Source organism: Labrus mixtus, chromosome 20 (assembly GCF_963584025.1).
Source record: "Labrus mixtus chromosome 20, fLabMix1.1, whole genome shotgun sequence".
Taxonomy (NCBI): Eukaryota; Metazoa; Chordata; class Actinopteri; order Labriformes; family Labridae; genus Labrus; species Labrus mixtus.
In genome coordinates this window covers 24,034,555-24,050,177 of record NC_083631.1, presented here as the reverse complement: position 1 = coordinate 24,050,177, position 15,623 = coordinate 24,034,555, and the positions used below count along the sequence as shown (strand labels likewise).

The 15,623-nt window shown below is 45.3% G+C and overlaps 1 protein-coding gene across 5 annotated transcripts in view; it reads left to right on the top strand.

Annotated features, from left to right (window-relative positions):
- The window catches only part of LOC132954714 (myosin-10), a 46,940-nt gene that overhangs the window by 10,846 nt on the left and 20,471 nt on the right, over positions 1–15,623 (top strand). For 2 of the 5 annotated variants that reach the window (XM_061027358.1, XM_061027356.1), the window contains exons 3-6: positions 9,235–9,262; positions 11,719–11,821; positions 12,156–12,188; positions 14,825–14,917. In XM_061027358.1, coding sequence (XP_060883341.1) covers positions 9,235–9,262; positions 11,719–11,821; positions 12,156–12,188; positions 14,825–14,917 — 257 coding nt within the window. Of the gene's footprint in view, positions 1–9,234; positions 9,263–11,718; positions 11,858–12,155; positions 12,189–14,824; positions 14,918–15,623 lie in introns of all 5 variants that reach the window. The other 3 variants (XM_061027359.1, XM_061027357.1, XM_061027360.1) reach the window with 2 other exon arrangements.

The following is a 15,623-nucleotide window of genomic DNA, read 5'->3' as shown; positions in this document are numbered from 1 at the left end:
CACACATGAAAACGGCCTTGTCCCGTCGGATTACGGCAGGCCGAGCCATCACAAAGAACCTCTGTGGACCAAACAAGCCAACCCGACGGCTGCCATCTGCAATCCATTACAGTGCCAAAAACTCTCACTGTTTTCTCTCCCCTTTCATTGGACCAGAGGCAACACCCAACAGCACAAAGCTAATTTTACACTCATGGTGAGCGTGCTTTTGTGCTGCACTTTAGCATAAACAAAACACTGCAACTGCACTTCACATTTCCGCTTTCCCCATCCGTTTTCATGGCATATGCAGAGCTAGAAAAGTGCAGATCCATCATTGACCTTGGAGCAGCAGTAACTGATAAAGTGTGCTATTCGTCAAGGGGACTCTTAGCAGGTAATCCTTGTTGACAGGGACAGGCGCAGGGTAAGGATGGATGTGATGAGGTGTGACAGCAGCAGGCGATTAAAAGTAGAAAAGCGGAGTGCTGTCCTGATGTCTTCTCTTCATAAAGTCCTTTTATTGTGATTTGAAAAACCATCTGCCTTGGGCAAGACACTTAACCCCAAGTTGCTCCCGCTTCTTCGGCTTATGAATGGGATGAGTTACTTCTGATGGACACTTTACCCAGCAGCCTCTACCATCAGTGTGTGAATGTGTGACCTGCGGTATAAAAGAGCTTTGAGTAGTTAGAAGACTAGAAAACACTCTACAAGCTCAAGTCCATGAACCGTTGGCTGACTGTATGATTGCATCCCTAATATCTTCACTTATCTTCGGGGCAGCAGACATGAGCTACAGTTAATGCAGACAAATCGCCATATTAGATTTCAAAGAGACTCCTAATTATCCCAAGAATGTTTACCACTCGGACGCAGCACCTCTCCATGAGAAACACATGCTCCTCTGTACCTCTCTCTCTCTCACATACCCGCTCTCTCTTTTCTGCAATCGCTCCATCTTTCTCTCGATACCTCTCTCTCTCACTCTTTGCTCATTTCACCCCTGTGTCACAAGCATCTGAAAAATGTGCTTTGTGGGACTTGAGAAGGGAAAGGCTCCAAACTCCTGTCTGAATGTTCTCAGCAGAGTCCAGCTCAGGCTGTATATGAGACGAGACGTTCAAGACGCCAAACACAATCAACAGCACATGAAGCGGCGTTTAACATGCAAGAGGCTCGTAAAAAAAATCCATATGTGAGTGACGCCATCCTTAAATAAACCCTTTAAACTGTTACATTCCACTTCTCCTCCCAGATTTATCCATTTTAGATCAAATCCTCCGACATGAAGCCGACCACTTCTTGCGGTGAATATTTGACCCCATGGCGTTGTTATATTAAAGACTTCTGGGAAATGTATGGCTGTGTGTAATGTCTGGAATATCTTGGCTCAGGTCTTTTTTCTGTCTGTCTGTAATAATGAGAAAGTTCATATCTATGGGAAGAGATGAAATATAGATACGGCACTCTCTCTTCAGGAGTGGGTCTATAGCCGACGGAATGGTTAGCATAGAATAGCAAAAAAAAAACTTGACTGGTCTCTTATGCACAGCTTGAACGGGCTGCACACACCGGCAAAAACGTGCTCTCTCCCTCTCCCTCACTCCTTCTCTCCCTCTCTCTTATGCTCACAAACAAAATCTGCAACACCAATAAACACAAGCTAACAAGCCACAAAATCATACATTCTGCAGATATTTCTGCCATAGTTTCTGATGTGATAGGATGGGGGAGACCGATAAAAAAGGGCATGCCTGCTGTTGCCGTCGGGCCTCAGTGTTCACTGCACGACTGACGCCGGGCAATCGGGCCTCTGAATCGTTCTGAAATCGTACAGTGCACGTCGGGCTGTAGACTCCTGCCTAAGATGCAGTCTTGCATTATCGTAATCGTTCTGTGTTCATGAAGACAAAGTTTCATCATTTCAGAAGCTGAAGATGAAAATGATGAGAGTATCTTTATCTCTCAGCTTCTGTGATTGTTTGTTGGTGTGTTAACTGTGTATTTGTGTTTGATATCTCTCTATCCCACCTCACACACTCTCAGGAGGTCTCTCACACTCTGCTGGGGATTTTCACCAACCCGTGATGAAGATCTATTTCTGTGTGTGATCTCAGCTGTCAGCAGTCGTCACCCTCCACAAACTGAACCAGAAGCTCTGAAACACTCTTTAGGATTTCACCCTTCTCCATGTAAACAGACGACATCACGTTATTTATATCTGCTCTGACTCTCTTTGTCTGCCTCTCTTTGATCGTCCCCTTTGCTATCTCCTTTTCCCCTGCTGTTGGTTCCTCTATCTGCAGTCTTCCCACCACCACGCCCTCCTCCTCCTCCTCCTCCTCCTCCTCCTCCTCCAAGTCCCCCAAACTGAGCTCCTCTCCCTCTCTCACTTGTGCCAGATGCTCAGAGGGACATCCTGTTACTGTCAGCAGGATTTACTGCTCTCTCTCCCCCCCGATTGTTAATTTGCAGATAGTGTGAAAATGATGTCGTCTACAGCAGTGGTTTCCAAAGTTTGGGCTGCAGTGACAAGTTATTTTAGAAATAAATGGCACATTTTGATATTTCAAATTTGCTATAATGGAGCTTTACAAATTAAGATTGATTGATCGATATAGTCCTCCAAGCGGGCAATCCGGGTTCGAATCCGACCTGTGGCTCCTTTCCCACATTTTGTCCCCCCCATTTCCCCCTTAGTGTCACTAACAGAAAACAACGCCTGCTCCACGCCCAAGAGGCCCCAGAGCGAGCTACAGGGAGGGGCACCAGGGGCATCCGATTTTCCAACACACACACACACACACACACACACACACACACACACACACACACATTCAGATTGGCACACACAAACTGCCAGTCAGCTATGGCTATCTGCCCCTCTGTGCATGAATGTCTGTGAATGCCGACCTGGCAGCTGGTTCAGCAGCACTACAGTCCATCTGAGTCACGCAGCGGTTTGAAATGTGCTCATGAGCAAAAGAGTACGCTGAAGAAACTCAAAATAGATCTATCTACGAGCTGAAGTATCCGTCAATACTCAGGTTGAATTTTAAATGAGAAGACTCTGCCATCACATTTGACTCTTATTTTTATTGATTTGTGGTAAGAAAATCTTCCAAGTTTGCAGATTTGTCACATAAAGAGATCTGTAACTTCAAATGAAATATCACCTGCAGGACATCCACCTTCCCTCTGCTTTACGGCATTTATCATGTTAGATAATTTAGAGTTTTACTTTCAGCACTGCAGGAGGATTTAAAGCCTCTTAGTGTGTTTATCTTTTATCCTAAACTCTGTGGGAGGATAAAGCTCATCCTTCTTCTTCCTCTCTCTCTCTGTTTGATTTACTTCTTCAGATGATTCTCTGTGAGCTTTAATGTGACAGTGAAGCTCTGCAGGTACCCACAGACCACAACACCCACCAGATCACTGCGACTGTTAGCTACTTCCACCGTCTGGGAATGTGAATGAGCTACACACACACACACACACACACACACACACACACACACACACACACACACACACACACACACACACACACACACACACTTAAAGCCTTGTTCCTCTGGTCTTTTTGTAGCTTGAATTCTCTTCTGCCTCTGCTCCTTTATGAGTTTGCAGGATGCTGTTTTTATGTCACCTTTGCACAGAAGCGTTGCTGAAGCACGGACACAGCAGGAGCTCCACACACACACACACACACACACACACAGCGCTGCACTCCCCTGCTGGCTCAGCTGATCCTGTCTCTCCTCTGTAACGCCTCTGTTACTACCTCTGAAGACGGTACAGAGAGAGGGGGGGATAATCTGGGACAGATTTTGTAAAATTGATTGAAATCTTTTGATCACAGGAACTAGTTACTAAAATTTACACTCCTGGCAAATCAATGTGTGGTAACTGCCACCCAGTGTTTGTTTAATTAGAGCGTCTGGAAGAAGTCTTTTTCATTTTGAAGGTTACCTCATCAGTATCTTTGCACTACAACTTCCCGTCATTCTGCTATGATTAGGAAGTTGTGTGTGTGTGTGTGTGTGTGTGTGTGTGTGTGTGTGTGTGTGTGTGTGTGTGTGTGTGTGTGTGTGTGTGTGTGTGACTCGAGGCAAACCTCACAGCAAGTAACAGTAGTTTACAAGCGAACAGTTCACCGGCGATCGCTCAGGATTTTTAACGTGTTTGAAGTAGTTACTGTGGTGCTCGAATCTTTACTGTGTGCGGCTGCGGTTTACGACTCTCCTTCATGAAGCTAAGCTGTTAAAGTTTGAGCTACAGTGTGGAACAAATGTGTAACATCCAGCTGCAAAGACCACTTCGGTTTTTTGACGTCACTTCACGCCTGTTTCTAATCAGAAACGTGAAACAAAAAAGATGAAATAATGGGACGAGGGCTGGCGTCAACTTTTCCTTCTAGTTGTCTAAATGCAGTGCTGGACAGTGACAAAGTAGTTCTGTACTTAAAGGGAGACTTCACCCATTTGCATTAAGCTTCGTATCATTAAAAACCTGGTAGTGTTTTTGAATGGTCGTGCATCCCGCCCTCATTTTCCCCTGAGGCGGGAAATCTCTGTGTTTCTTCTGAAAAGGAGCCTCCAATGACGCAAAAATCGTCATCTTGACTGAGCAACTTCCACTTGTATTGGACACTTTGACTCAAGTCATGAAGTTGTGAACTTTGTCCTCCAATGTCTCACAGTCACCACAAGGATGAGATGAAGAATTTGTGTAATCATGGATGGTTACAACAATTACGAGGGCAATTTGAGGGCTAGACTTTGGGTCCGACTGCGTCGTACTGGAGTCATTTTGCTGACGACTTTTGGCAACAAATGGACGTTTATGTGCACTAAAGTTTTGGTGTCAGCTGTCGATGCAGAGACGCAATGTTTTTGGCAATTCTAGTTTGGAGGCCTTAAATATTTTCAGCTTGGAGACTTAATGAGCCTGAATTGTGTCGACGGTCGGTCTGACTGTGGCTCATTAAAAAAGGAAAAAAAGGGGAAATAAATGCTCTGCTTGTCTTGGGGGTATTTTGGTTAATCAGATTCTGATGGATCATCAATCTCATCCTGCAGGGAAACATAAATACTGTTCCTGTTCCATGTGCAAGGCTAGAATCTGCATAAATACAGAGCATGCAACACATTGTATCATGCCAAAGCTTCCTAATTTATAGATAGTGAAAGTGTAAAGGTGCAGCTTGAATGTCTTTAGTTTCAATGACACAGAATATCGTCCTGATCTCCTGGCTTCTTGCTAATCAAAAGGGAACAGTGAGGCTGGATGAGCGTCGATAAAAGCAGCAGGATAAACAGATACAGTGAGACGAGGCGCTCTGAGGCGGTATGAGGTTAATGTAGGGCAATAAAAGGGAGTTATGGTAATGATCCAGGCTTTAGTGGAGATGGAGGGAGAGCGGGGAACGCTGAGGAATGTGAAGAATGAGGGTTTGTTTAATCCCAGAGGGGGGATAAATTATTAGCAGCGAAGGGAACCCTGCTGTGTAAGACACACTCTGCCCCTGACATGAGAGTGTAACGAGAGACCTCAACCTGCAGGTATCAGTTCTGTACACTCATGAGACGGAGTTTCTGCAGACCATTAATTGAATTGGAGTGATGAGGTGACATATCTTCTTCAGTTTAAATAAGTGTCAGAGCTCCTCAAAACATGTGTGTGAAGTTTCTTGTTCTAAATCCACTCTGATCCTGTATTTGATCATGTCTATAAACCCCTCTATTTCAGCCCTGCTCAGAACAGGCTGTTTCTGTGTCTGTACCTTTAAATATGTAAATGAGCTGTGTCTGACCACGCCCCCTCTCTGGAAGGGCTTGGGTGTACTCGGTGCTTTCTCGCTCCATGTCCTATTGTTTACGGTGAGAAGGCAGACTCAGAGGGCAGAACAAACACCTAGCTGTGGGAGTGTCACCCACCTGGGGGAGGGGCTACTGCCCTTTGTGATGTCATGAAGGGAAAATCTCCAAACGGCCTGTTTGAGCACACATTTTCTGAAAAGTGGAGCAGGGTGAAGACGGAGAGGATGGACTTTTCTCATCATTGGGGGGTTTGTAGACGGACTAGAGACACATGTTAGAGTTAGAGGAACATGGAGAAGAGGATTTTACAGAATATGTGACCTTTAAGATAAAAGATTGTATCGAAGATGTTGACCATCTTAGTCAGTAAACACCTGGAGATGTTTGCTCCGCTAACGTAAAGTATTGCTTCTCGAGTAGAAATTAAGAATTTCCTCTCTCAGTGAACTTTGTGAGCCGTCTTTTACCGTGCTGTCATTTTCATCTAATTTGTATCCAAACGAACTCTGACCTCTCCAAAAACTTGATGAATGAGTGAACCAACTCATTTCCTTCTTCTGTTAACATTAACCTGTATGATTAGCTGTGAGTTGCCGTGGTGGAAACGGCTCAAAGTTGTGATGAGGTGCTGAAATCAAAAACATGTGTTGGAGTGGAAACGTTCTCCTCAGCGGTCGGAGTAATCTGGTTTTGCACAGTTCATGAGGGGGAAATGAGAGCAACAGAGAAAGAGAGGGAAACACAAAGAGGGTAAAGATTTACGGAGGCACTAATGAGCCCCTGTGCTGTTTGATTGGTCCAACCTACGCCCAGCCAGCATGGCACCCTGGGTAAATGTGACCCGGCAGTTAGTTGCTGTGGTGATGTAGGAAGCAGCAGCTGCCAAGAGGAGCAGATGGATGCACGCACACACTCACCCACACACCACAGGTCACATAGATAGTGAGTTTTATGTAATCTCCACGCCACATCGAGGCTAAGCTGCATTTCATAGGAGGAGAACTTTCTTAACTGGAGATTTAAATTAAGACTGATGCTTTTTTATGAGCTACGAAAGAAAGCAAGACCATCAAGAAGAATATTGTCTTGTTGGTTAAAGTGTCTTTAATCCCTGTTACCGCTGCATCCTCTGTGTGTGTCCAGCAAGCTCAGTGGAGATGCGTCCTGAACTCGCCGATGCACAACTTCTTTCTAATGCGTCCTCTGAATATCGGGTAGTGTTGTAGTCAAGACCACACAACCGAGACCAGATAGCTCAGAGACTGAGACGAGACCAAGACGTACGATAGGGCCCGAAGTCACTAAAGGGGATGGTAGATTAAAGGCTTGATTGTCATCACTGAAAAAGCTGTTGGAGTTTACATGTGGAGCTGATAGACGCTCAAAGAGGAATAGAAGGTCAAATGAAATGTGAAAAGGAGGGCATCACAGGTGAGCAGGGTGAAGAGGAGACCGTCTCTGTGTGTTTGTGAAGGTCATCTTATCTCAGTCTCAGTCTATATGGCTTGCTGTTCTGTGCCACATTGTTCTGGTTTCTTTCACTGCATTACAAACAAAACCCAGCACATGGTGTTTACTGATGCACCTGAGAAACACTTTAGGTAACTGTATGGGAATGCAGGCTGACTGCAGTTGTTTGGAAGGGAACCTTTAAAAAAAACAATGACAGCATCACAATTTGTACCGCACTTGTTTTCAGTTTGCAGCACAGCGCTAATTTCAGAAGCATGAGGTCACACATGCAGACTGTTCTGTCTTTAATCATGTGAATCTGAACTGATGTCGCTCCAAAGGCTGTGAGTGTTTTATATCTGCATATTAGGTCACGCAGTTTAGCGAGAGTCGACATCAGGGGCGTCTGATAAGCTTCAGGATTTTTTGTAAATTTGGACGTGAAACACAGACTGGAAGGAGACCTGCGTTTCTGAGGTTTGCCTCAACCTCTGAGGAGAAGGGGCCGGTTTAGAAGAGCTGCACATTCATCATTTCTGCTGTTCCAGGAACTCTGATCCAACACAAGATTTATTTAATATGTGCATATTTGTGTTTCCTGGTTCTGCATTTCATTTGCATCGATCCTTATCTTGATGAGAAAAACTGATTTTTCACTGGAGAGAAAAAGCATTTAGACGGAAAGGTTGTCAAAATGTATCCCTAAGAGGGAACTCACACTAGGCCCAGTTGCCTCCAACCCTGCTTAAGCACGATTGCCCTGCCTCCCGATTCCCCCGCTGGCCTGTACACACACTGCTCCAGGACTAACAGGACCTGAGCACGTTTACCTCTTCTACATATGTCATCACCATATGTGTAGTTCTGCCGAGGTGAGTCCTTTTCTCCCAGCGAGGAAATGGAAGCAAGCAGGCCTGCATTCTGGGGGGTGATGTCTGGGGGGAATAAGACACCTTCAGCTAAACTCATGGTCACCAGCTTTTATCATCTGAGGGAAGTTCACAGTCTGTTGACAGAACAAAAGGTCATTTAATAGCTGAGAGTTGACACCTTAAAGACCGCCTGACCCACATCAACAACTTGCCAAATGACCAGTTAAAGGAGTCAAATGCTCCTCTCCTTGCTAATGCGTCTTCTTTATCCTTTAGATCTCTTTTGACCAAACATCAGCAAAGAAAGTTGCCAGATTTCTTAAATGAGAGTAAGCAGGTTATCCTCTGCAGGTGGTCAGTTCGTTCGTTGGCTCTTTTTAAACACAACAGGAAAAGAGTTTGGGACGACTACTCAGGGGGACAAAGAGAAAACATTTCACAATATACATTGCACCATGCACACGTTCAGTGTAATCCAGACTCTTCTCCCAGTGCAGCTGTGTGTAGTGTGAGGTGTGTGTGAGACGTGAACACACACACGGTGGGCCCCTCTCCTCTCTGTTTTATTGGGTGCAGGAATGTGGAGGTGTTCTCAAATTTGTCCGTCTCAGGAAATGAAAAATCTCCCGGTTTCCTGCCTCAAGATCGTCAGAGACAAATGACGGTCGGCATGAGGAGGATGTGTTTAGAGACTGGAAAAGGAAGGATTACTTAGTTTAACATGGGGGGGTCGTTTAAACTTTAAACTTCATCTATCTGTTTAACATCAAACACTGTAAGCACCTAAGTAGTTTTCTTTTGTGATTCTTATTAAAATAGATCATCTCTGGGCGCCGACGGCCTAGCAGTTACGTAGCGCCCCATATTCAGAGGCCAGAGTCGTGGGGGCCCGTGTTCGAGTCTGACCTAAATCCATCAGTCTTCCCCAGCGTCCTGTGTTTGCATTTTGATGCTGAACTGGTTCTGTTTGTATTTTAGAGTTTTATTGTCCAACAGTTCAACCACACGAGGTCGTCTTTGTAATTACACGAGTTGTAAAAAGATTAAATCCAGAGAGAGGATTGAAGCATGCTGACTGTGTTTTTCTTTTCTGTTTCTCTGAACAGATCGAGAGGACCAATCAATCCTTTGCACGTAAGTACTGCAACTTTGAACCCTCTATTTCTCCTCCTCTCCTCTCCTCTCCTCTCCTCTCCTCTCCTCTCCTCTCCTCTCCTCTCCTCTCCTCTCCTCTCCTCTCCTCTCCTCTCCTCTCCTCTCCTCTTTTGTCTTCTCCTCTTGTGCTCTCTCCTCTCCTCTCCTCTCCTTTCCCTTCCCCTCCTCTCCTCTCCTCTCCTCTCCCCTCCTCTCCTCTCCTCTCCTGGGGTCATGAAGCAGATCCATGGACTGTAAAATGAAACTGTCTTAAGATGACGATTATAGAGCTTCCCTTTAACAGGGTTATCTTTTATATGGTCAGGGTCTCTCTTCTTGTCCTTGAAAGTTTTAAATGTAACTAGCAGAATCACTGCAGTTGTACATAAAATATGATGAGAGCTCCTTATACAGATCACAGCTTCTGAATTAGCTTCTTTCTGTTCCCCTCCTTACATCTCAATCTTCGTCCTGACTCAGCTGGCCCGCTCCCATCATCCCGCTGTGTTTTATTTAAAGACCTGTCTCGGGTAGATCTTTGCGGATGCCTGGTCTTGCAGCAGCTCAAACTATTACTGAGGAAGTTATGAGTGCGGTTTGGTGCCCTGCTTTTATCCTCTGTGGTCCACAGTAATTAAGTGGCACACTCTCTCAGTGTGGCTGAAGCAGACGCTGCCAACAAACACACACGGAGCTGCTCCTTAGTCTGACCTAAATCCTGACAACGACCCCCTCTGTTGGTGACATTTCAGCAAAGTGTCCTCTGTGTTAGAGAAGTAAGAGGAAACTTCTTCACTCTAAAGACGTCTGAACTTATTTCAATATCAACAACATCTGTTGGAATGAATAAAGCATCAACAGAGAATAACACTCAGTGATTACAGGCGATGGGCACTGAAGGTATTCACATCAGTCAAAATATTGCAAACCTTTAAAAAGCTGTACCTTGGGGCGCCAGTGGCCTAGTGGTTAGTTTGCACTGCCCTTGTACAGAGGCTATAGTCCACCAGCATGAAACCAAAACAAACTGCTTTTTTGGTGACACCTCCTCCTTTCTTGGTGATACTGAATCCTCCGCTCTCCTGCAGCGGCACACCCCCAACCCCTCTCCCCTCGCGTTGCACAAAGGAGTTATCAAATATGAACGCTCCATGATTAAGCACTGCGAGCGTATTTAAAATGACCTGTTAAAATGATATTTGCAGACTCTGTTTCCTGGTGTTTAATTGTTCTCCTGGATTGCATGATGCTTGTATTTATGATCAAACTTAATGATCCTGCAGTCAGCTGTTAAAAATACTCTCTGACTGGGAGCGACCCGTAAGAACTTGTCGAATTTCTCACTTACGAGTCGTCGACGTCAGAGACCAGAAGATGTGAGGCAGGAAACACAGACGGACGGGTCCTGGTTTCCCTTCATGATAACGTCATGTCATTTAGTAAAATCCTTGAGAAATATTTCTCCTCTAAATCGGTAAAGACAGCGAGCCAAACTGTGCTGTTTTTAACTTGACCTGTGATGCTTTCTCTGCATCCTGTGTTCGAGGACTCGCCCATCCAACTGGAACTCTAAGAGCAGTGGCGCTAATGAACGGCTTCACTAAAGCCACCGGTATGTGTGTGTGTGTGTGTGGATGTGGAGTTTCTGGCCTGGTTTCTGTGCTGGTCTCTCTGGGTCCTGACTGTGGGACGCTGTGGACAGCCCTGCCTGAACACAGCTATCATTACAGACGGAGCAAAAAGCAGAGCCAGGAAACGTTGGAGTTGGAAAACATTCCCACCAAACCTCAGAGCTCTCCAGTAAAAACACACAAACTCATGGACTCAGAACACAACAACAAATAGCTTAACCGTCCTCCACTTTCTCGTGTTTACCGCTTCCTTTGTTTACTCTTCCTGGAGTTTAAACCAATTCAACTTTACCGCCATGATGGGGAGTGAGAGTGACTTTGGTCAGATGTCACAGCGTTCTCTCTGCACCTCACTTCAATGTGGAAAACGTGCACAGATCATTTCCTACAGCGTGACATTACCTCACAACCAAAACCCTGCAATTCATGATGGCAGACGAAGGCTGCTGTTGATACATTTATAATTCAAGTGACGGAAACTTTGAGACAGAAATCTTTGCTCGCTCTATCTGCTCCGAGATTACAGAACTGATGTTATTCTGGAGCTGGAGGAGAGCGGAGGCTTCAGTATGGAGGAGGTGTGGCCTAAAAGCAGTTTGTTTTGGTTTCATGCTGGTGCTCAATGGCGACACCTAGATGTTAAAAAAGTTGCACATTCATCCTTTAAAACACAAGTTATGCAAAAATGCAATAAATTCAGCTACAGATTATAAACCCAGTGCTTCTATCTCTCACTCGTTCATGACGTCAATCAGACCTTTCCTCCCCCTCGTCTCTCCACGTCCATGTGTATATCCACGCTGTGCTCGCTGTTTGTTTTTTCAGGGGTGAATCGGGTGCAGGAAAGACGGAGAACACGAAGAAAGTGATCCAGTACCTGGCCCACGTCGCCTCCTCACACAAAGGACGCAAAGACCACAACATTCCTGTAAGATCCTCCACTGCCTACATGTTTCCTTCTCCTGTCCAATCAGATGCATCCTCTTAGAACCAGTCTTGGTATTTGTTAACTAAAGCCCTGTATATAGTAAATAAGTGTGCTGTCACTCCACTCCTTTGTTGTGTTGCTGTGTTCTAGTTAAAGATCAAAGTGTAGTGGTAAAAGTTGTGTATTAATCCTCACTGAAACATTAGATTGTAGTCTGACTGGTCTCTGCTCTCGCTTCATATCATCAGAGCTTTTCCTCCACATGTTGCTCTAAAAGTGTTGTTGACATAAGCGCTTCAGGTTTTAACAATCACCTCTCTTTATCCATAACAAGCAACCCGAATCTCCCAAAGCATTCAAGCTACAGGCAAGTGCATCTTCAGCTTCCTCTAAATGTGTGTGTGTGTGTGTGTGTGTGTGTGTGTGTGTGTGTGTGTGTGTGTGTGTGTGTGTGTGTGTGTGTGTGTGTGTGTGTGTGTGTGTGTGTGTGTGTGTGTGTGTGTTAGCGTGTGATGCATGCTCCGCCGTTTGATCCTGTGCCGCTGATGGTTTCATCTCAGCGTTTATCTCTCTGTTTGTGCCGGCTCGGTCCTCTCACATGATTATCTGAAGCTCAGTGAATCTGCCTTTACATCAGCAGGCTCATCAAACTTTAAACTCTTCAGTTAGTTTTAACAGATTGAAGATGGATGGAGGTCTAACCTGTCCATAAAGCTGTCGACATTTAGTGCTAATTCATCATCGAAGAACTCTGTGTACAAGAAAACTTTTTTTTTTTAAAGGCTGCATAGGACTTAATGTTATTTTATTGAAGTGGTGTGTGGTGTGGTTGGGTCGCACCCCATGCACAAAGGCTGAAGTCCTTCAGGTGGGTGGCCCAGGTTCTAGTCCAACCTGTGGCTCCTCTCCGCATGTCACTCTGTCTCTCCCCGGATTTGGAAATGTGAAAATCAGACCACAGCCGCACAAAACAAAACTTCTCTCATCACCTCTGATGTTCGATGTCTTCTCCACCCCTCAGGTGTAAGTCTTTCATGTGCTCGTGCACGTTTTCCATTGGTGATGTCCTGTAGATGCATGCTTGTGGTTTGAAGAGCCTGTAGTTCATCGACCTGTTCTGTCTGCTTGGATGTGATTTCATTATTTCAGATACAGACTTTGTGAATAACCAATCACAGGTGATGTTTCTAGGTGATGACACCTCAATATTTTGTCCCTAAAGTTACACAAATACGACTCAGCCCAACTTCTGGGGCTCACTCTTTCTCTGCGGGATTTATCCCGTGTCAGTTTTTCCCTCCCTCGTCCAAACTATAACCTGATGTTCCTGTGTCCTCTGTAAATCTAATAAACGCAGAGGCACAGGTGAAACCTTTTAACCTGCAGACCTGAGCACGAACAGCACGGACGCACGCCTGCGTTTCAGTAGCAGAGAGTGAGCCACTGTGATTCAGGGCCGCTCTGCTCCCATTCCATTCACACTGAGCTCCCTAAAGCTGCGTTCCTCCTGCGCTGCATTACGGCGGCCTCTGAGCACGGGCCAGAGGAATGTAGAACCGGGGAGCAGAGGGGAGAGGGGGGAGATAAAGAAGTGGACAGGAGGTAAACCAGACCAGAGAGACGTACAGGAACACATGTTTATTCTTTAGGATGTATTCACTGGTTCCTTGTTATTCAATGTTATTTAAAGCCTTTAAGATAAAAGGGAATAACTTCTGTCACTACGGCTGATTTCACTGGAGCCGGCTTGCATTCAGGAATCATCACATTCAGACAAACTGAAGACTGAACAGATACCTCAAATATCAAGAAAGCCAAAACATGACGTAACATCTGCTGTATGAGACGCACTTTTAATACCCTTTTTTTTTTCTAAAAAGAAGGCTGCGTCTTATATACTGGTGAAGTGCGACTTATATGCACCAAGAATGCAGCTTTAAGGTTACCAAAATATCCAATACTTTCCAATATCACGATAACGATACAACCTCTGTTATTGACTTTGATGGCCTGCACGAGTTTGTCTGCCTTTTTTATCATTAAAAACAAGAAATGACCCAATCATGGGTGTCTAGTGGTATCGATAGTGTAAGCATTGATAGAAAGGACAGTTCCTCTTCTCCTTGATGCGTCTTCTACATCCTTCTTTCTGTCCCTCTCTCTCTCTTTTCTTGCAGCACCCTAAAGTCGAGCCAGAGATAGTCCCACGATTCTTTGAGCGGCCATTACCGGCTGTCTGGAGTAAAAAAGACCAGATCTGCGTTAGGAGCTATTTCTGCCCTGCAGAGACGAGGCTGAGGCATGTTTTGAGGAGTTGGCGGTTTCAGGGTCTGTAGGGAATGTCCCAACCACCTCTCAGGCGGTTACATTTGGGAGGAAGCCATCATTACCGTGATGGTGGTGGTCTGGTCTTTGGATGTGTATATATACAGTAAATCGTCACAGCTAAAGGAATGTGCAGGAAGAGCCTCTCCAGTAACCACTTACTGTATGGCATGTGTCGAAACACTTGCTATGTTGCCTCTGTGGTTTCACAAGTCCTACGGAGTATTTGGCTGTCTTGGCACGTCACACATGTCGAGTTCCCCTGAAAAAAATCACACTCTGCTGCTGTTGGCTAAATTAAAGCCCACAGAATGTCTAACGATCGGTTAAACCCAGGCGTAGGGTTAGGGGACTCAACCCTCTCACTCCACTCCCACATCAAATCCATCACTACAGCCTGCCTCTCCCTCGCTCTCCCATCCTTTGCTACCTCAATCTCAGTTTAGTTCTTTGTCTGCTCCCTCCCCCATGTAACGCATCCTCTGGTCTCTTGAAAGGCGCTCTATAAAGATTCAGTTTTTGTCTCCGCTTCTTGTGCATGTAGAAAAATGTGATGAAAAGTGATAAAAGATTCATGTTCTTAGAAATGTGTGACGGCTACCTGACCTCTCACCTCTCTCTCTCTCTCTCACCTGTCTCTCTCTCTCTCTCTCTCTCTCTCTCCCTCTCCCTCCTCAGGGCGAGTTGGAACGCCAGCTCCTGCAAGCCAACCCGATCCTCGAGTCTTTTGGCAACGCAAAGACGGTGAAGAACGACAACTCGTCTCGCTTTGTGAGTACACCTATGTATTCTTGATTGCACTCATGCATTGTGAAAAAAACAACAAACTTTACCAACAATTTCCACATACTTGGTCGGCTTCTCTTTATCTGAAGTCAACAAAGTCGACCTCTCAGCACCTGCTCCCACCGCCAGGACTCAGTCTGTCACTTTAACCCTCTCACCATCAAACCACAGCGTGTTATTTCTGTTCATACTTCTGCTGGATTAAACGGATAAGATGTTCATTTCTCTGTCCAAGCGCTGAGAGATTTCTGTATGAGTCAGTGAAGCATGCGGCCAACGTAACCACCGGCCAGCGTTCAGACCTCATGAATCACCAGCTGGCTCGGACGAGAAGCCGTGATGACCAGCAGACAGATGGGCACGCACACTTTGAAACCACAGAAATACCTCGGGATTCTTTCTGTTAACCTGACTTCTTCCTAATATAGTCACACTGTTCCCGACGTCTGTGCGTGTCCACCAAGTGTTTTTAAAATGTAGCTGTGTCTGCAGGAACATGTGGAAGATGCACTCTGACATCACTGACCTGTGGAATCAGAGGAAACGCAGATTTAGCTTCAACACTTTTGTTATCCTGTTCTGTTTTTAAAAATGGTTAAAAAGAAAAATAAGAGCACAGATGTTGTTCAAAAGCGAAATCATTTGATAGAAGAAGAAGGTTTCTGTGGCTGAACGTGTGCAGAAGTTTGAG